At 42.3% G+C, this 21,042-nt stretch overlaps 1 protein-coding gene across 1 annotated transcript in view; it reads right to left on the bottom strand.

The window, feature by feature from the left end:
* Window positions 1–21,042, bottom strand: part of MCF2L2 (MCF.2 cell line derived transforming sequence-like 2) — a 114,681-nt gene that overhangs the window by 87,727 nt on the left and 5,912 nt on the right. The window contains exons 2-3 of the mRNA XM_006767398.2: window positions 19,587–19,764; window positions 13,161–13,252 (exon numbers count right to left, since the gene is read on the bottom strand). Of these exons, the coding sequence (XP_006767461.2) occupies window positions 13,161–13,252; window positions 19,587–19,692 (198 nt within the window). The 5' untranslated portion in view covers window positions 19,693–19,764. The remainder of the gene's footprint in view (window positions 1–13,160; window positions 13,253–19,586; window positions 19,765–21,042) is intronic.

The raw sequence follows: 21,042 nt of genomic DNA, 5'->3' as shown, positions 1-21,042 counted from the left end.
CCACCACTCCCTCACAGGGAACAGAGAGAGGCTGGAGATTGAATTCAATCTCCAATGACCAATGGTTTAATCAATCATGCCTATGCAAAGAAGTCTCCATAAAAACCCAAAGAGAGATTCCTGGTTGGTGGCCATGTGGAGATTAGGGTAGAGTGGCTTACTCAGAGAGCATGGAAGTTCTAGCACCTTCCCACATACCTTGCCCTATGCATCTCTTCCATCTGTCGGTTCCTGAATTACATCTTTTCATAAGAAACTGATAATCTTGTAAAACGTTCCTTGGAGTTCTACAAGCTGCTTCAAGTGAATCTAACCCGAACAGGGGGCCCTGGGAACCTCTGATCTATATATAGGTGATGAGTCAGAAGCACCAATGACAGCCTGGACTTCTGTCTGGTGTCTAAGGGGTGAGGGAGGTTTATAGGACTAAGGCTTTAACCGTGGGACCTAATGCTAGTTCCAGGTAGACAGTGTCAGAACTGAGTTAATTGCTTGGTAGTGTTGGGGAAACACTTGGAGTTGTCCCCAGGGCATCCCGAAGGGGGCATCTTCTCGGCCAACTGGTGCTTTAAAAGGGAACCAACCCATAAACTACCCTATTGGGAGGCCAATCAGGTGGAAAAGCCCATCCCCTTTATGTTCATTTTATTCTGAAGAAAAAAGGTAAGGTGGCAGGGAGGCTGGCAACTACTGTGGGCCCAACGTCACTCTCCACACCTTCATTTCCATCCCAGCCTCTCTCCCAGTTCAAAGTGACACCAATCCCCATACAGCCTGTCTAGCAGTACCCTTCATATGACTTCCTATGTCTTCCCAACAAGCATATAATCTAATTGTTTTGTTTCCCCTATATTTTGAAGAAAGATGTTTTAAAATTGAGAAAACAGGGTAAGTGCATTGCTTGAAGGAATTTCGTAAAAAAAAAAAATTTTTTTTTATTTTTCTGAAGACTATATATTTTTAAAACTATTAACAAGTACCCATAATCTTTAATAGCTAATTTCCAGTAGATTATTAAAATTTCTTTTTCTCCCCAAAGGAGAGATGGCAACATTTAAACTGAATCAAATTAGTTTTCCTTGAAGTTAAATGATTTCATTTTGTGATTGTAGGGATGCTTGGAAAGCAATTTCAGCTCCAACTCTTTTAAAGTGATGATGTCTCGTAATTTAAGATGAAAGCATTATTTATTATCACATTCTTAAAAGGAGACACTATTAGACCTCACTCTGAGGAAAGATAAGGCAGGTAAGGGGTTGAGCCATTTAAGGTAAGAAAGAGCGATCATTCCAAGAAGTGTTTACGGTTAAGCATTCTCTGGCATTGGAAATTATGAAAACCCAAGAAAATACATACAGTGTTATGACAAGAATCACTTAGGGGGGGGGGGGGGGGGGCGCGGGAGGTGGTGCAGGTGAGGATAGTGGGAAAGACAGGAAAGGCAACCTCTCCATCGGGCAGTCCTCTCTGGCCTCAGTCCGATGGTCTCAGAGACACAGTCCAGAGGGGAAACCACCAGTCTTGGAAGGGCTGGCTCTGCCGCCCCTTCTCCATAGCTGGACCTGCTGGGGAAAAGGGGAAACCTTCTCTTTTTCACTTGTTTATTTTTGAGATTTAGTGGGTTCCGATGTGGAGAAGAGGAAGAACTTTTGAAAAATAAGAACCACTTAGAAAATCTATCCTGGGAGCGGATTCCCAGCTGGCAGGCCTGCCCTGTTTGTTCCCTCTCTCTGACCCTTTCCAGCACATCTCTTGCCCTGCTCTTCACTGATCCTGCCGGAAGAAGGCATGGCCTGAAGAGTCCTTTGGATACGAGGGCAGCCTCTTTAAAAATGGCAAGTGCAGATTTGGAGGGTTAAGGGGCTGTCTTTCACTCATCACCCACATATTGCTGTGAACCAGCTCATTCAGATTTCCCCCTATCTCTAGGCCAGATCAGCTGCATTGGGTGGGGCTTTCAAAAGGGAGGGGAGGAGAGAGGAAGGTTTTAGGGCATTTTATGGACTAAAGCCCTTTGGAGAAGGGCAGGCTTAAGGAGACAGGCTTGAATGGTCTTTATGCTTTGTGGAAATGGGAAATGATTAGACAGAGATGGGGGAATGGGTCCCACATGCAAACTTTGCCTATTTCAAAATTTCTCCAGGGTCTGATTTACCTATCACCTTAAATTTCCCAGCTAGCATTGCTAGTAATCAGTTCAATGTTTTTACCACTTAAACTGGTTTTTATAGGCTGAATGAATATTCTAAACACTATTTGTAGTATTTTGTTTATGGGGGAAATAACTCCTTAAGAAACTGCAAACATTGCAACGTTATTTTAACAATGATTTGCAAGTCTGTAGTTCTGAATAAATTATCAGAAAGTGAGGAACACATCACACGGTACCTTTCTCTCATTTCCAAACCAAGAAATGTGAAGGAAATATATATATCAGAACATTAAAAAGAAGTTCCCCATACGTTGGGAATTTTCTTTGGCTGTTTGAGTTCATGTAATTTTAACCTCAATGCATAAATGTCAATGTAATTTAATTTTTATATGTCTGTAAATCTTAGAACCTAAATAAAATCACAAGTTTGGGAAAAGCGTTTTACTAGAGTAATCTTTGGTCCCTAACCTAATTCACAAATGTTTTCCACATAACCTCAAAGCCAATGGGGTGACTCTCATTGCTGTGGAGAGGGGGCCAGCCTCTGGGGCAGAGTTAGCTCAGCTAACAGAAAGAGAGGGTGTTGGTTGCTGTTACAGATCTATAAAACTCTACAAATGCTGGACTCAGCCTTCATAAGACCTCACTTTCTACTCTTCCCCCCGAATATTCTATAGTGGCCAACAAATTCATCCAATGAGGAATCTAAGATGAAAACCTCAATGTTATCTTCAATATCTTCCTTTCTTCCCTTATTAAGTCTTTCCCCTTTTCTTCTCTGCCTTGATCCACTTCTTCATTCATCAAACTTTCTCTGACAATGCAGTGTACTCCAGGTGCTGGGGAGACATCTGGATTACTGGGTATGAGCCCTGTCCATCTCCCTTTTTGATGCTGCCATTAGTAGGCTCTCAACACTCACGTAGACCATGACAAATGTGGGCAGCTGGTCAGTCTGCCTACCTTCATCTAATCTCCTTTTCATTATCTTACCAGAGGGATCTTTCCAATGCATAGGTGCCCTCCCTGGCAACAACATCCACCAAAGCCTTCAGCAATTTTTCTTTGGTCTATCTTCCTTGCTTTCTCAAACCATTCCTAGAATAGCCTGTGCCCCTTCCTGGAATATCCTTCTCCATCTTATAGTTCATCTTTCAAAGTTGTATTTATTCTTTAAACTTAAGTTCACATGCCACCTCCTAAAAACATTCCAAATATACTTGTTATGCACTGCCCTTTAATATGTTATATTCCTTTTTTTCCAGAGATATATCATTTTGTTTTATAATTATTGGAAATATGTTGTTTCCCTCATGAAACTTATAAGTCTCCTGAGTTTAAGCCCCATGTTAGAATTGTTTCCACATGACCTAGAACATTGCTCTGTTATATATTAAATTGAGCTGAATAAGCTACCCTAGTTGGACCTATCAAATATTTCAGTTATGTCAATTTTTTATTGGTCAAAGAGAAAAGCCAAACAGTGGTCTTACTATTATTTTCTCTTTTTTAGCTCCTTTAGTGAAAATACATTCTCATAGATTAATATAATCATGGCTTCCTACCTTGAATTCTGGATTCTATCTTATCCAAAGAGTTTCATATTCCCCTTAATGAGTTCACCTTTATCCCAAGTCCTCATGGCCTATGAATATAGCCTCCAATCAATGTGACCAAAGGTGGTCCTTGTAGCACCTGCATTCTTGCCACAAAATGTGCAAGTTAAAAATTCAGATTCCTAGAACCTACTCCTGAATCAGGACCACTGAGGATGGGGCCAGAGAACCTGCATTATTAATAAGGGCTGCAGCACATAGGAACCTTGAGAATCTTCATTCTAGAAATCCTTCAGAGAGCTTGGTTGGGGACTGCCTCGAGAATTTGGTGGATTCTCTGAATCTCTTATTAGCTCTAAGAATGACTACACTTCAAACATCACGGAAGGTGAACACTGAAATGTACTTATAGTTCATACAGTTCTCTTGCTGAGAAGTAGAAAGGCAAATGAAAGCTCGTAGGTTTCAAAGGAATGAGAAAGAAAGGAACTGAGTTTGGCCCTAATCTGTTATCATTGGGCAAAAAGGTACATATTTGAGATTAGGAAAAGATATTCAATTTAGGACCTGCATCTGACTTTTCCTCAGCTCCTTTTCATCTTTTACACAGAACATCCTATCTATAAATATTAGACTAAATGGGAAACTAAAATTACTAAGAACCTGCTCAATGCCAGGCATTGTGTGAGGTGCTTGCCATATATTTCTCATTTAATAGACCATCTATGAGCCTACTTTTTTCATCCCCATTTTGAAGAAGAGGAAATTTAAAGTATGAGAGATTAGGCAAACTGCTAGGTAAGTAGATTAAGTAAGTAATCAGGTGGATAGATTAAGTTAGATAGGTAATTAAACTGCTATTGAAAAGGCGAGGGCTACGCCCTCCATCTTACCCTGGATCCTCCATTTTGGGGCAGCAGCCTTAGCCATGTGCTCGGCAAGGAGCTTCCCCCCAGAAGCCCAAGCCTCTGCTAGCCACACCCAGGATTTCTTTAAACTAACCAATGACAATCAAGGGACGTGGGCACCATAGATATGACCACATCCTGTGTAACAAGACACTGACTTGCGCCCAGCCAATCGGCAGGGCCCACAGTCCTCTCTCCTCCCCTTACTCCAACCCCCCTATTAAACCTCTCTTCCCACAGGGGTCTGGCGCTCTCTTGGCCGCTTGCCGCTGCGTCTGTGAGTGTGGCTGATGGGGGGCCCAAGCTAGTTTGAATAAAGACTCTCCGCTTTTGCATTGGACTCAGCTGGCTCCCTGGTGGTCTATTGGGGATCTTGAAATCTGGGCATAACACTATTACATAAATGGCTAGTTTCAAATCCCAGTTCCACCACATACTAGCTGCATGACCCTTGCGAAAACTCACTGAACTTCTCAGTCTCAACAGCATCAGGGATAAGACGAGGGACACACATCATCTCACTCACAAGGTGCTGAGGACATGGGGTCCCTACACCGCCCAGCACAATGTCTGGCCCTCAGTCAGTGTCAGCAACCATTCCCTCACCTCTTCCAGCCTCGGCTTTTTTTGTTTTTGTAAATTTTTGCTCAGAAGCCTGAAAAGGCCTCTGCTACTTTAAATCATGCTAATAGGTGCCCAGGGGGCACTGTTGGCACTCACAGTCAGGAGCACTTCCTTCATCCTGAGGGTTCCCTCAGGAACAAGGAATTCTCATCTGCCTCTGGCTTCTTTCCAGCTCCTCAGAGGCTGTGATGTGATGTGAGCAGCTGGGGAAAGCAGCCCCATGAGTCATGCTTTCAGCTTCCAGCTGGCCAAGGGAAGGACAGGAAGTACTGCATCACCACTGCCAGCAACCACAGCCAGGCTCCACCTTCCCACCGCAGGGCTCTCCCAGAACAGGTCGGCGCATGGCCATGCGGCTGCCAGATGGTCCCCAGAGAGTCTCGGCAGCTCTGTCACGTTTAACTTGCCAAGTTCCTGTGACCCTGGATGGCAAGGATCGCTGACGGAACACCATTTTTGAATCCGATGATGATAAAATCAGATCGTGATTATGTGGCAGGTAGTGGGTACCAGCGACTCTAGTGGCAATCATGAATGGTTTAGGTTTATAGATATTGTTTTTTCCTGTGAGTATTTCGTCTTGAGGACTGTTAGGTCAGAGACAGCCCAGGATCGGATACATGCCCACGTGTGGTGAGATAATGGACCCTCCCTGGCATTTCTAACCAAACAGCATGCCAGACACAGATACCGACTTCTCCCTGAATCAACACGACCCCCACACAGATACTGACTCCTTCCTGAATACCCCTGCTCACCCGCTGCAGCGGAAACTTCCTCAGCTGAATACCTCAGCTCATGTCCCTGCCCCTCACCCAACCGCAGTATAAATAAAAGCGCCCCCCATCCTGTTGGTGTGAATCCACGTGCCCTGTCTTTGGGGTCCACGGGTCTCCCGGGGACCTTTTCTTTTCTTTTCTTTTCTTTTCTTTTCTTTTCTTTCTTTTCTTTTCTTTTCTTTTCTTTTCTTCTCTTTTCTTTTCTTTTCTGATTCACTCGACTCTTTATTTCTTATGCCACCTCCTGAGCCACCTAACCTAACAAGGACAAGGAAGGGCATTTATCACAATGTTATGGTCCGCGCTTCTAGACTGGCTGTAGTTTCACTTCATCTTTGAGTTCTAGGCTGAAAGCCAAAAAGATGTCAGAATTGTCGCCTGGAGTCTGATGCACGTTCGCTCTGTCTTGGTCATCTGTGTTGGACAGTGGCCACAGAACACATGCAGCCACGACTGTTCTTCGTGTCAGTCACCCTCCTTCTCTCCCTCTTAATAACCTATGTGTTAGAGAGGACAAGCGCCTCCAGGTCTGGGCCTTCTTTCAAATGCTATTTTTGCTAAAAGTTAAAATGTATTTTGCAGACCAGATGAAAATAGGATGAGCCTGACAAGTGCCCAGTCAGATACTGTACATGTAACCAACTGCAAAGAAGCCAACAGGTGCTGCCTTTCTCCGCTGGCACCATTGCTGCTCCCCGCTGCTCCTTAGTCCATTGGAGGCTTTTGTTTATAGGAGCTTGTGGGGCTCATTTTGGTTTTATGGAAATGCTATCTAATTACAAATAGCTGTAGATGACCAGGTGCTTCTGATGAACTAAAAATATGTATCTGATCTATGGGAAACTTTATGGGTTTCCCCATCAGTGCTCTGGTCATGTAAATGGTTACATATGGATACATTAAAAAAATAAGAAGAGTGGGTTTTTTCCCCTTTAACTTGAATATTACCCCTGTATATTGCATTGAATGAGAGCTTTCCCATGTTTCCATCAGAGTAATATACTTGCTTTAATTCTTAAGCATAAGTGAATCCTGTATAATAAAAGGCTGATATACAAATAGACCGAACGGTTGAACAACCAAGCAACTGGTTGCTATGACATGTGCTGACCACCAGGAAGCATGCGCAGAACATGGCCAGCATTGGCCATGGCAGGATGGTGGAGCAGGTGAATGGGGGTGCCAGACCAAAGCAGCACGTGGGTCACTGTCATCTGGGCAAGCCTCTGGTGGTTACTGAAAATTCTTTGCTCCTGCACTCCGCAGTCCCACCTGGCGCTTGCACTTGCTGCTGGCACCTGGCGGTGGCCCCAATTACTCTGCCATCTATTCCTCTGCCATCAGCAGGTGTGAGTGGCAGCTGCTGGCCCCAATCGCCTGTCAGGGCTTCTCCCCACTCCCTGCTCCTTAGGGGCAATCGGGGCTGGCAGCCGCTGCTTGCACCCACTGCCAGAGACAGCCTTACTCGCACCCACAGCCGGCATGAGAGCCGCTGCTCAGACCTGCTGCCGACTCCTGGCACTGGTGCTGATTGCTCGGTGCCATCAGTGGGTGTGAGCAGCAGCTGCTGACCCCGATCATCCCTGAGGGCTTCTCTACCTTCCCCTGCTCCTGAGGAGTGATCAAGGCAGCAGCCACGGCTCGCACCCACTGACAGCGCCGGCCCCACTTGCATCTGCTGCTGGCGCCAGCCCCAATCGCTCCATGCAGTCAGCGCATGGGAGCGGTGGTGGTGGGAGTGGGGCTGCCAGCAGACAGGGGACCCAGGGGCCATGGCAGGAGGAGCTGGGTGGAAGTGCAGAGGATGGGCCAAGAACCACCCTCTGTGTCCACCGCAGCCTTGCAGCCCACAGTTCCTTTCAAGGTGCATGAATTCGTGCACTGAGCCCCTAGTATGAAATAAAAAAACATGTGCTGAATGACTTATGAAGAATGCATTTAAAGTTATTTTAAATATGTTTTAATTGGTAAGACATTACTTTTTAAGAAATTGGTTATTGAAGGAACCAAGATGGCAGCATAGATAAACACCTATACTTGCTGACTCTCACAACCACATCAAAATTACAACTAAAAGACAGAGCAACTATCATCTAGAACCACAGGAAAGCTGGCTGAGTGGAAGTTCTACAACTAGAGAGGTAAAGAAGAAAGTGCATTGAGACTGGTAGGAAGTGCGGAGGTGTGGAGGTGTGGAATGGGCTGGCACCCAGGTGCGCTGCTTTTTCAATTGGGAGGGAGACACAAGCTCTCACTTGCTCTGAACTTTAGTTCCGGGCGAGACTCTGGGGGACCCAGACACATATGGGGAGAAACTGGACTGTCTGGCATCAGGACAGGAACGGGAGGGCAGCTTTCTTTCAGATGGAGGTGCTCACAGTCATTTTTCCTGCACCGGGACCTCTCCGGTGCAGGGCTGACTGGCAGCCATTGCTGTTTGCTCCGCCCAAGAGATTCCCTGAAACCTCGCCCCAACCAATTTACAACCCCACCCAAGCTGTGGCAGCAGCTTTTGCATATGAATGGCCTGTCCTTTCTCAGCCTAAAACCTGTCAAACAGGCACCAGCATCAGCATGCCTTGCTACATATCTGGGTCTCATCTGGGCACTTCCAAACCTGATACAAAGAGGAGGAACCTGCAGATCTCTCTGTAGCTCCTGCTGGGTGGCCCCAGGCAGTGGCTGACTTTGCACCTCCTTGGAGATCCAAGAGCCAGTGTACCCAGTGGTCAGTGTGAGACCATACCAGATTACTACTCTTCACATCCATAAGTTAACACTCAAGGGGCAGACTCAGTGAGCACCAAAGCCCCACTGAAGCAAGTCCTGCCCCATAAGCTCTTCCATTGTAGACACAGCTGGTCCTCACAGCCAATTGGCCTGGAGGTCAATTCCTCCCAGTGATACCAATAGCAATCAAGGCTTAACTACAACAAGACTGCACATAGCCCACAAAGGGTTGCACCAAGAGTGTCTACCTCAGGTGACTGGGGAGGCTGAGCCACTGGTCCCTATAAAACACCTACCACACAAGGCCATTCTATCAATTCAAAGAGACTTACCAACTACCCAATACATAGAAACAAACACAGGGAAGCAACCAAAATGCGGAGACTAAGAAAGGTGTCACAAATAAAAGAAATGGATGAAAGCAAAATACTGAATATAGAGTTCAAAACCACAGTTATAAAGTTACTCAAGAATCTTCTAAAAACCTCTAAGGAACTTAGTGAGACATTCAAGGATCTTAGTGAGAATGCCAGAAAAAAAAAAAATGGAAAAGGACCAGTCAGAAATTAAGCATACACTGACTGAAATAAAGAATAATATACAGAGATTCAACAGTAGACTAGAGGATCCCAAGAATCAAATCAAAGATTTGAAGTACGAGGAAGTAAAAAACACCCAACCGGAAGAGCCGTATTCCAGGTAAACTAGAGTGCTTTTAGCTAATAAGCTCTGCTTTAAAACGCAGCACTCGTCTCTATTCGGAACCTGTGTTCCAAGCCAAAGCTCATTTGCAATCCTGAGTCACTTGCTCTCAACCTGTCCAGCACATTAAAGCATAAATCCATGTCACACTGATATACGCTTTGGTTAATGAGTTTGGGTGCCCTTTCTTGGCTATGCATACCTACTCTACCACAGGAATCCTTGTTAAAAGGTAAAGATAAAAATTATAAACAACAAAGTGACAACAAATACATATCTATCAACAAGTGAATCTAAAAATCAAATGAATAAAAAATCTGATGAACAGAACAAACTGGTGAATTTAATAGAATCAGGGGCATGGAAAGGGAACGACTGATGATTCTTGGGGGGAAGAGGGTTTGGGGTGTGTGGGAAGAGATTGGACAAAAATCATACACCTACGGACGAGGACAGTGGGTGGGGGAGCGAGGGCCTCGGGTAGGGTGGGAACCGGGTGGAGGGGAGCTATGGGGGGAAAAAAGAGGAACATCTGTAATAATCTGAACAATAAAGATTAAAAAAAAAAACCCAAAAAAACTTTTTAAAAAAAGAAGTTGGTTATTATACTTACTGTCCTAATCTTGTGGTAAAGGTAGTATTAAGAGTTTGCAAGTACTTCAGATTTACAAAACGGAATGAAAGAGAACATTATACAACCATCCTGCTGTGCCTTTAGTGCAATACAATAAAACTCTGAAATCAAGACTTACTTTCAGCGCATTGTTTTAAAGATTACAGTTAGCAATTTCATGAACTTGCTTAATCCACAATAAAGACATATTACTGTCAATTAAAATAAGAAGAAGAAATCAATATGGAATTGACTAAATAGTATATAAAAGCAATGGCTACACCACCCTTTAGAGGAGACAGAGCTTTGGCTATGAATCCTGTCTCCTTTACTTGTTACAAGTAAATAAAACTACTTTACAACAACCATGTCTTGCTCTTGAATGGAACACCCCAAGTGGCAAACCCCTTGAGTTTGGTAACAAATTTGGTGATTCAGATGGAACTCTCCTAAGTGACTCGCTCTCTGCCTGGTATGGATGCTTGGTGAAGCAGTCAGCAGTGGCAGCTCATCTGGGGTTTACTTGCTTGCGCCTCCACTGGACAGAGGGTCTGTTCTTTAGGAGACTCCCACTTGGTGCTGACCATGGGAGTGGTTGCCTGGCCCTCCTCGACAGTGAATGGAGTGGCTATCTGAACCTGCTTTTTCAGGACTTCAGAAGGGAGGTGGGTAGGTCAGCCCCTGTGGCCACTTTAATTGGTGTTTCTATTCCCATTTTGGTCATGTCCCGGTAAATGATTACATATGGATACATTAAAAAAATAAGAAGAGTGGGGTTTTTTTCCCCCTTTAACTTGAATATTACCCCTGTATATTGCATTGAATGAAAGATTTCCCATGTTTCCATCAGAGTAATATACTTGCTTTAATTCTTAAGCATAAGGAAATCCTATATAATAAAAGGCTAATATGCAAATAGACCGAACAGTGGAGCAACCGAACAGCCAAACAACCGGTCGCTATGATGTGTGCTGACCACCAGGTAGTTTTGGTTCTGGGTCGCTTGGTTTTTGGTTGGTCAGACAGGAACTGTCTCCAGGATGCCGAATTAAGGGACCAAACTATATCTTAGTCTGGAGGGTTGAGGAATGCCTGCAGGACAATCCAAGACATCCTTGAGTGACAACCCCTGGTCTGGTACTCTTTGTGCATCGGCCTTGTTTGTCTTTTATGTCAATGTGCCGGCTATGGGAAACTCAAATTTGATCCATAAATGCAGCTCCTTAGAGTGCATTCTTCAGGGCTGGATAAAAAGAGCCGTTTATTTGACTTAAAGAAATTAAACTCTGACAGAAATGAAGAAATATAACAGATGTCAATGGCATGGAACAGCCTGTCTTGTCCCAGGCAGCCTTGCACCAAGCTGGGTTTGGGAGGCACTGTTTTCTAACTGTAGCTTCTTTGCTTCCTCAGGTTTCAGCATTTACTAACCATACACAGCTTCTCCCCTGAAACTCCGCTCTGCTTCCCCCAAGGAATGCACTTTCTGGAGCACCCGCAGCCAGCATGGAAGTCATGATGGGAAACGGGCCTGGCACCCCAACAACCTGAACAACCACGAGGTTCCCATCGGACAGGCGCACCACCTTCACCAAGGAAAACAAGCAAGTGAGCTCATGGTTTCCAGTGGAAGTGATCTGGGACCAGCAAGACTGGGTGTCAGAGGTTTGGCTGTGGGACTCAGGGGCCAGTCTATCTAATGGTGTAAAAATATATGCTTGGGGTTCTATGGGAAGAATTACTAGTTTTATCTATGAGCTGTTTAAATAAGACTCCCACTGCTTCAATTTTTCTTCAGTGATTTATAATTTTCTGAGCACAGGACTTTTACATCCTTGGTTAAATTTATTCCTAGGTATTATTCTTTTTGAAGCAATTGTGAATGGGACTGTTTTCGTAGTTTCCCTTTCTGATAGGACACTGCTGGTGTGGAAAAATGCACTGATTTCTGGATATTTATTTTGTACTCTGCTACACTGCCGAATTCGTTTATTAACTAAAGGAGTTTTACTTCCTCCTTTCCAATTTGGGTGCCTTTTATTTCTTCTTCCTGTCTGATTGCTGTGGCTAGGACTTCCAGTACTGTGTTGAATAAGAATGGTGAAAGCGGACATCCCTGTTTTGCTCCCAAACTTAAGGGACATACTTTTAGGTTTTGCCCATTGATATCATGATGTTGGCTGTGTATTTGTCATATATGGCCTTTATTACATTAAGGTATGTTCCCTCTATTCCCTCTTCGCTGAGAGTTTTTATTATAAATTGGTGCTGAATTTTATAAAATGCTTTCTCTGCATCTATTAATATGATCATGTGGTTTTTAATCCTTCATTTTGTTTATGTGGTGTATCACATTAATTGATTTGCAGATATTGTACCAACCTTGCATCCCCATAAATAGAACGTAATATTAAAACCAAGAAAATGACACTGGCACAATCCATAGAGCTTACTCAGAGTTCACCAGTTATATATGCCCTGTGTGTGTGTGTGTGTGTGTGTGTGTGTGTGTGTGTAGCTCTATGCAATTTTTTTCATGTGCTTTTTGTACATAAACTATACTCTGTTCTACCATTTTTTAATCCTCACCTAAGGATGTGTTTTATTGACTTTAGAGAGAGAGGAAGAGAGAAAGAGAGAGTAAAACATCAATCAGCGGCCTCCTGCATGCACCCCAACTGGGCACCAAACACACAACCCAGATATGTGCCCTGGCCAGCAACCAAACCAGCAACATTTTGGTGTATGGGATGATGCTCCAACCAACTGAACCACTTGGCCAAGGCTGTTCTACCAATTTTAAATATGAAGTCAGATGATGAGAATGAATAAAATGACTTCCTTCAATAAAACAATATCTACCAACAATTACGTGCATGACCAGTTTTCCATATTTAGTTGTAATTAAGAAAGAAAAGGGAGAAATCCTACAAACCTCAGCTCTTGGGAGCACTAGTCCATGCTACATGCCTTTATAGGAATATTTTCTGGAGCTGATGATAGGCATGAAACAGTGGAACCTGATTTATTGATAATTATGGCAGCAACAGTCTCTCATGTCAGAAACCTCTATCAGTAAAAGGAAGGTGATCTTACCTTGCCTTCATATTTAGTCTTGTCATCTTCCTTTACCAGGGAGTCCAAACCTTTCTCTGCATAAGGTTCCGCAGATGTTTTCTGAAGAGGAGCTAAAGGGACAGAGAAAACTGACCATTAATTTGGTGATTTGGCTTATAATTAACTCAGCGCTTAGCCTGAACAAGCAACTGGACTGTGTTGAGGCAGTTGATAAGCAAAGCTAAACTGAGTTGCTGTGATGGTTTCTGAGGTGGTAGGTAAATGTGGAGATGAAGGAGAGATGCAAATGTGGAATAGAGTCCTTGACTCCAGGCGCTTGACATTGATCTGAAGGGACAAAGTCACATCCAACATCACTCGAAACATCCAACCACAACAAACCAGTAAATGATGTGATGTGGTAAAAACCATAGCTTCCATCATTCCTATTTGTAAGGCGAGCTAAAGTATTACTTTCTTTATGAAATCTTCCTTGACTTTCAAACTTCACAAATTCCTTTATGCACTGCTGCTTGAGCATTTACATTTGTACTGTATTTGATGTTATTTTTGGATTTGAAAAGCTGATTCAAGTCTAGGTATCACATACTACTGAATATATGTTGCCATTATACAGGTGTGCTTATTATAGAAAATTTGAATAATACTAAAATTGTACTATTCTTGACCACTACTACTTGGTATATTTCCTTATAATCTTCTTTGAAATGCTCTTGCTCTCTCTCTTTACACACACACACACACACACACTCATACTATGATTTTATGCGGGGATGTCCATGCATGCCTTAGCCAGAAGGAGTTGTTGCTAATGTGATGATCTAGCAATTGGATTCCAGAAAAGATGGAATCACATTTATTAGTGGATAATATGACCGTGGGCAGAACCAGTGGCTGAGTCAGGAGGGAATTGAGCTTCCTTGCTCTTGCTTTCTTCTCTCTGTCACTCTATTTCCCTCTCTCCTTCTCACTGGCTTCTCAGACATCTGGGAGATAACTTTTTTTTCAGGCTTCATGGCCACTGGCAGTAAGATTGGAACTTACTGAGAGGGATGCATTGGGGGTGATGGCTACAAGGCTAATATGTAAGTGGTACTTTCGTTCTTATTTATCAGCGTCACTACCTTGTACCTATAGTTCCCTTGAGAAACTCAGAGGATACAGGTGATTAACCTGAGACAGGATTTGAGCATCTCTAGGTCCCATGGCCAGAATGCCATCCATCTAACGTCACAGTTGTATCATCCTGATTCTTATCTGTGGTGGCCTAGTTGGAGGTTGACCATCTAACTTTCAGAAGCCCTTTGCTACCCTCCAGTTCTGTGAGCCAACTGAAAGCAGTTTGGCCTTGCCATGGGTTTTTCATGGAGGTCATATTGAAATATGGAGTGAAGTACATGTTTGCTGTCCCAGGTTATATGACCACTGAAGCTACTCTACAATGGGCAATCCTCTGGGCTCCTCCCTTACTTTCTTCAGGATCTCTGTAAGCTGAGAGATTCCAGGTATGACAACTGGATGCTAGAAATGCATTCACTATAATTGGCAAAACCCATGGCTGAGAAGCGCCTGCTCTTAACACTATTAAGTACAGTGACAAAATTAGAGGCAGGCATGTGGGAGCCATACTGCCATCATTTAAGTCTTGTTCTTTCATCTACGAGAGACACATTATGGAGGAATCTTTGTGCCTTAGCTTCTTCAACCAGAAAGTAGGGGATAATGAGAAAGCCTATTGGATCAAGTCACTAGGAGGCTTTAATGAGTTAATATGTACAAAGTGTGTAGATCATGGTAAGCACTCAGTACATTTTAGCTAGTATCATAGCTACATGGCATTAAAAATATTTTTCCACATTCCTTGTTTAATTTCAGAGAGGTGAGATGTGGTACCCAAGACAACCAGCTAACGAGAGTCAGACCTGGCCTTTCACCTCCCATCGCTAAGCTCCCTGCTATGTTCCTTACACTGTGAAATGAGTTTATCTTGGCACAGACTCAGTTGCTAAGGAATCGGACAAATGTGTTTGAAAATCCTGTGAGCGACCTGCCTGGGTAGAGTCCACACTCAGTAATTACTCTCCAAAACAAAAGCAGAGAATTGTTCTGCAGAAGGAGCGCGTCGCTGGACCAAGGTCAGTGGTACCCGTTCAGACATGATGAATCTCTATTTACCTGAGCAGGGTCATTACCTATTTTGAAATCATGTATTTGAATCCTGCTTTGTTTACTTGTAACAAACACATATCCCTTAAAATAAGGAGAGAGGCAAAGTGGTGGAGGCTAAGTTAGTTACCTCTAATAATTTAGAAGTAAACATAATTTACTTTTGGCAAAGAGCCCTAGATGAGAGATCAGGAGAATCAAGTCCTGTTTCCAGCCATCCAAGAGGGATGTCTCCATGGGTGCCAGTGTTTGTGCGTATCTGTGGTATGTGCCTGTAAGTGTGTCTGAATATGCGTGTTGAGTGTGTTGTGTATGTGTGTGTGTATGGAAAATTCAGGAAAGAAATGCACTAAACTATTTACAAAGCTTATTTCTAAAAAACTGGAATATTAAGAGACAGTTGTACTAAATGGAGAATTTCAAAAGATCCCATAACTTTCAGATAACTAACAAATGAAAGAATTAGTTGCAAATAATGTTGCACAACAAGAAATGCTAAAAGAATTTTTTCATCTTGAAGTGAAATGACACAAGATGGTAATTCAGTTAAAGGAATAAAGAACACTGAAAATGGTGACTAGGATGGTAAATATAAAATAACATATATATTTTTTCCTTTCTCTTGATTTCTTTAAAAGATACACGATTGCTTATAGCAAAAATTTATAACACAATATTGGGGAATTTAACATATGTAGATGCAAGATTTATGATAAGAATAGCACAGAGGATGGGTGGGAGGAGTGTGAAACTATACCGCTGCAAGTTTCCTATATTTTACTACAACATTAACTCAAAGTAGACTGAGACAAATTAAGGATGCATATGATAATACCTAAGAGAAGCATCTGGGGAAAAACAGTGCAAAGATGTATGTATGCTAAAAAGTCAATAGAAGAATTAAAAAGGAAGACTACAAGAATTTGCTAACCCAAAAGTAAGTAGGAAAGAGGAAGAGAGAAATAAATAAAACATGAGACAAGTAGACCACAAATAACAAAATAGTAGCTCTAAATCCAACTGTGTCCTTAATTACATTGTATATAAATAGACTAAACACTCCAATGAGAAGGCAGAGGTTAACAGAATGTATTTTTTTAAAAAAGCAAGATCCAACTATATGCTGCCTACAAGAAGTATACTTTAAAAAGAAAAACAAATAGAAGAATGGAAAAAGAGTCTCGGGCAAACACTAAGCATAAGAAAGCTGGGATGTCTGTATTAATATAGACTTTAAGACAAATAGCTTTACTAAAGATAAGGAAGAAAGGAGAGACTTTTTATAATTATAAAAGGGCCAGTATATCAGGAAGATAAAACAACTATGAATGTGCATTTTCTTTTCTTTTTCTTTTTTTAAATATATTTTATTGATTTTTTTACAGAGAGGAAGGAGGAGGGACAGAGAGTTAGAAACATTGATCAGCTGCCTCCTGCACATTCCCTACTGGGGATGTGCCCACAACCAAGATACATGCCCTTGACCGGAATCAAACCTGGGACCCTTGAATCCGTAGGCCGACGCTCTATCCACTGAGCCAAACCAGTTAGGGCTGAATGTGCAGTTTCTTAATAACGGCATTTCAAAATAATGAAGCAACAAATGACATCATTTCCAAGAGTGGTTTTTCCCAGACTGTATGATTGTTTTAACACTTCAAAATAATCACTGTAATCCATCATATTAACAAAAAGGGAGGAAATCATATAATCATCTCAATATATAGCACCAAAAAAAGCATCTGAAAAATTTGACAATCATTCATGATGAAAACTTTCATCAAACTAAAAATGGAAGGGAATGTCCTCAACCTGATAAAAAGTATCTATAAAAAACCTACTAACATCAAACTTTAAGTGAAACATGAATTCTTTCCCTTAATATTAGGAAAATGCAGCAATGGCTGCACTTCTATTCAACATTGTACTGGAGGTCCTAGCCATTAAAATAAGACATGGGGGGGTGGGGAGTCATAGAGATTGAAATAGAAGAAGTAAAATTGTCTCTTTCCTAGATAATATGATTGTATTTTCATTTAGAAATATATTCCTATTAAGAGTTATATATGGTAATTCTATTTACTATAGGGTTAAAAAACATTAAATTCATAAGATCTTTTCATTACAAACTACTATGTTGCCAAGAGAAATTAAAGAGGACCTAAATAAATGGAGAATTATATAATATTTATGAAATTGGAAGACTCAATATTGGTATAATAACAGTTCTCCCCAAAGTGATCTATATAATTAATGCAATCTAAATCATAATCCCAGCAGAAATCAAAAGGGGATTCTAAGATGTATATGGAAATGATGAGATCCTAAAATAGCTTTAAAAATCTTGAAAAAGAACTAAGTTGGAAGACCTACACTACCTGATCTCAAGGTTTAGTGATAAACTATAGTAAGACCATGTGGAAGAATAAACTCAGAATGGATAAAAGACTTATCTGTAAGCCACAGAACCATAAAAGTCCTAGAAGAAAGCATAGAGAGTAAAATCTCAGACATCTCTCATAGCAATATTTTTGTTGACATATCTCCTTGGGCAAGGGAAACAAAGAAAAAAATAAGCAAATGGATTACATCAAACTAAAAAGGGTTTGCACAGCAACAGAAACCATCAACAAAATGAAGACAATGCACTGACATATTCGTCAATGATACATCTGATAAGGGGTTAATTTCCAAAATATATAAGCAACTTATAACAACTCCACACCCGGAAGATAAAACAACCAATTAAAAAATTGGCAAAGGACCTGAATAGACTCTTCTCCAAAGAGGATATACAGACGACCAACAGACATGTGAAAAAATGCTCAATGTCTCTAATAATCAGAGATATGCAAATTAAAACCATGATGAGATATCATCTTACACCTGCCGGAATGGCTATCACCAATAAGTCAACAAACGAGTCTTGGTGAGGATGTAGAGAAAAGGGAACTCTAACATACTGCTGGTAGGAATGCAGATTGGTGCAGCCACTGTGGAAAGCAGTATGGAGTTACCACAAAATATTAGATAGAAATGCCTTTGAACCAGTGATTCCACTTCTGGGAAAATATCCTAAGAAACCCAAAACACAAATGCATCCCTATGTTCATTGCAGCATTATTTACAATAGCCAAGATCTGGAAATAGCCCAAATGCCCATCAGCAGATGAGTGAATAAAAAAAAGCTGCGGATCTCAGTGTCCTTAAGTAAAAAATAAAGCGTCACGACCCAAGTGCCCATCAGTTGACGAATGGATAAAAGGCTGTGGTACAGTTACACAATGGAATACTATGCGGCTATAAAGAATAAGGACCCCTTATCAGATGTGACGAATATGCTCTCTCATTCAGTGCATTGTCTTCATTTTGTTGATGGTTTCTTTTGCTGTGCAAACCCTTTTTAGTTTGATGTAATCCATTTGCTTATTTTTTTCTTTGTTTCCCTTGCCCAAGGAGATATGTCAACAAAAATATTGCTATGAGAGATGTCTGAGATTACCTTTCGTGACAGCATGAATGAACCTGGAGATTATTATGCTAAGTTAAATAAACCAGTCAGAGAAAGATAAATGCCATATGATCTCATTTACATGTGCAATCTAATGAACAAAATAAACCAAGAACAAAACAGAATCAGAGGCATGGTTACATGGAACAGACTGACAGCTGTCAGAGGTGAAGAGGGTTGAGGGATTGGATGAAAGAAAGTGAAGGGGCTGACCATAGACACAGACAACAGTGTGGTGATAGCCAGAGGCTAGGTGGAGGTGGGTAAAGTTGGGGGGAACTGGGAGGGAAAAAGACTTTGCTTGGGGCAATAGGCACACAATGCAATGTGCAAACGATGTTTTATTGAATTGTACACTTGGGACCTGTATAGTTTTGTGAACCCCAATATATTAAATTTAAAAAAAAAACTTACGTGGCATTATAATAAGGACTTATCTATTTCTTTAATCTTTTCAAAGAACCAACTTTACCACTCCATTGCTAATAGAATCTGGTGGGACTTTCAAAGGTCCTTAATGGAGTCTATTTATGCAGATGTTACTTGCGCATTTATATTATTCCTCTGCTAGACTATGAGCTTCTCCTTGCACCGAGGCACTTAGTTTTATCAAACTTTATAAGTTCCTCAATGCCTGTAGTATTTTATATCTGTGGTTTATTTTGAATACTATCTGTCAAAACAATAACCACTGTTCATCTTAAAACAACCACAATGTCTACCCTCATGAAACAAAGCCATAAAGCTTCCTTCCCCAAACAACCTACCCACGATGGAAGGCTGGCTGGTTTTTGGTGACACCCATTTTGGGGAGGACTCAGGATGGGGGGCCACAGGTTGCACTGGACGAGTCTGTCTGGCTGCCAGTTTCATCAGACTCACTTGCCTCTTGTGAAAAATTTCCTGTACATCTCCCAGCTTCTGTAGGACTTTCTGGGCGTTGGCCTGCAGGAACAAAAGCAAATCATGAGATTGCTCTGCACTGAGCCTGAGGACATGACTCATTCCCTTTCACCCATCTCCCCCTTTCCCCACGCCCAACCTTCCTCATAGGCAAGTCATCCATGTCTCACCTTACACCAGAATGTGCTCCTAGGAGTCTGAACCTCCCATTGATTGGCAACGACTGTGTTTCACTACTGCATCTCCAGAGCAGAGTAGTACTCGCTAAATATATGGTGAGTGGATAAATGTTCACTCAGCCCTGTCCATTAATGTAGAAAAGGATGCCATAGGCCATGGACGAAGGGCATTAGGACAACTTACAGAACAGGGGAATTTAAAAATAAAGAATGTACCCTGAATAAAGGCCTTGATGGATAAAAGAGTTTAAGTGTTCTGGGGAAAAGAATTGAGTAAGTTCTGAAACAGAATCAGGAAAATCACAAGCACCTATAATTAAAAAACACACACAACAGCTCAGTTGTTATGGCTCAGTGGTTGAGCATCAACCTATGAATCAGGAAGTCACAGTTCAATTCCCAGTCGGGGCACATGCCTGGGTTGCGCACTACATCCCCAGTAGGGGAAGTGCAGGAGGTAGCCGATCGATGTTTCTTGCTCATCATTGATGATTCCTTCGCTCTCCCTCTCCTTCCTCTCTGAAATCAATAAAGAATCCTATATAATAAAAGGCTAATATGCAAATCGACCAAACGGTGGAACAACCAGTTGCTATGATGCACACTGACCACCAGGGGGAAGATTCTCAAGGAAGGAGCTGCCCCCTGGTGGTCAGTGTGCTACCATAGGGGGAGCACCACTCAGCTGACTGGGATAGAACAACGGGGAATGACTGGTCACTATGACACACACTGACCACCAGGGGGCAGACACTCAATGCAGGAGCTGCCCCCTGGTGGTCAGTGCACTCCCACAGGGGGAGCTCGGCTCAGCCACAAGCCGGGCTGAAGGCTGCAAGCACAGTGGCGGTGGTGGGAGCCTCTCCCGCCTCTGTGGCAGCATTAAGGATGTCCAACTGCCAGCTTTGGCCCCAGTCGGACATCCCCCAAAGGCTCCCGGACTGGACTGCGAGAGGGCACAGGCCGGGCTGACCCCCCCCCCCCCCCATGTGCACAAATTTCGTGCACTGGGCCTCTAGTATATACATTTTAAAAATCCACACAACACATGTAAGTGTTATTCAGTGTGACTCCTTCTCTCTATATAAGTAGGAAAGAAAGAAACTGAAGAAATACCAGGGGAGAAATGAACCTCACAGAC

The sequence above is a fragment of the Myotis davidii genome, unplaced genomic scaffold (assembly GCF_000327345.1).
Source record: "Myotis davidii unplaced genomic scaffold, ASM32734v1 scaffold102, whole genome shotgun sequence".
NCBI classification, from domain to species: domain Eukaryota; kingdom Metazoa; phylum Chordata; class Mammalia; order Chiroptera; family Vespertilionidae; genus Myotis; species Myotis davidii.
This window is presented reverse-complemented; position numbering and strand designations above follow the sequence as displayed.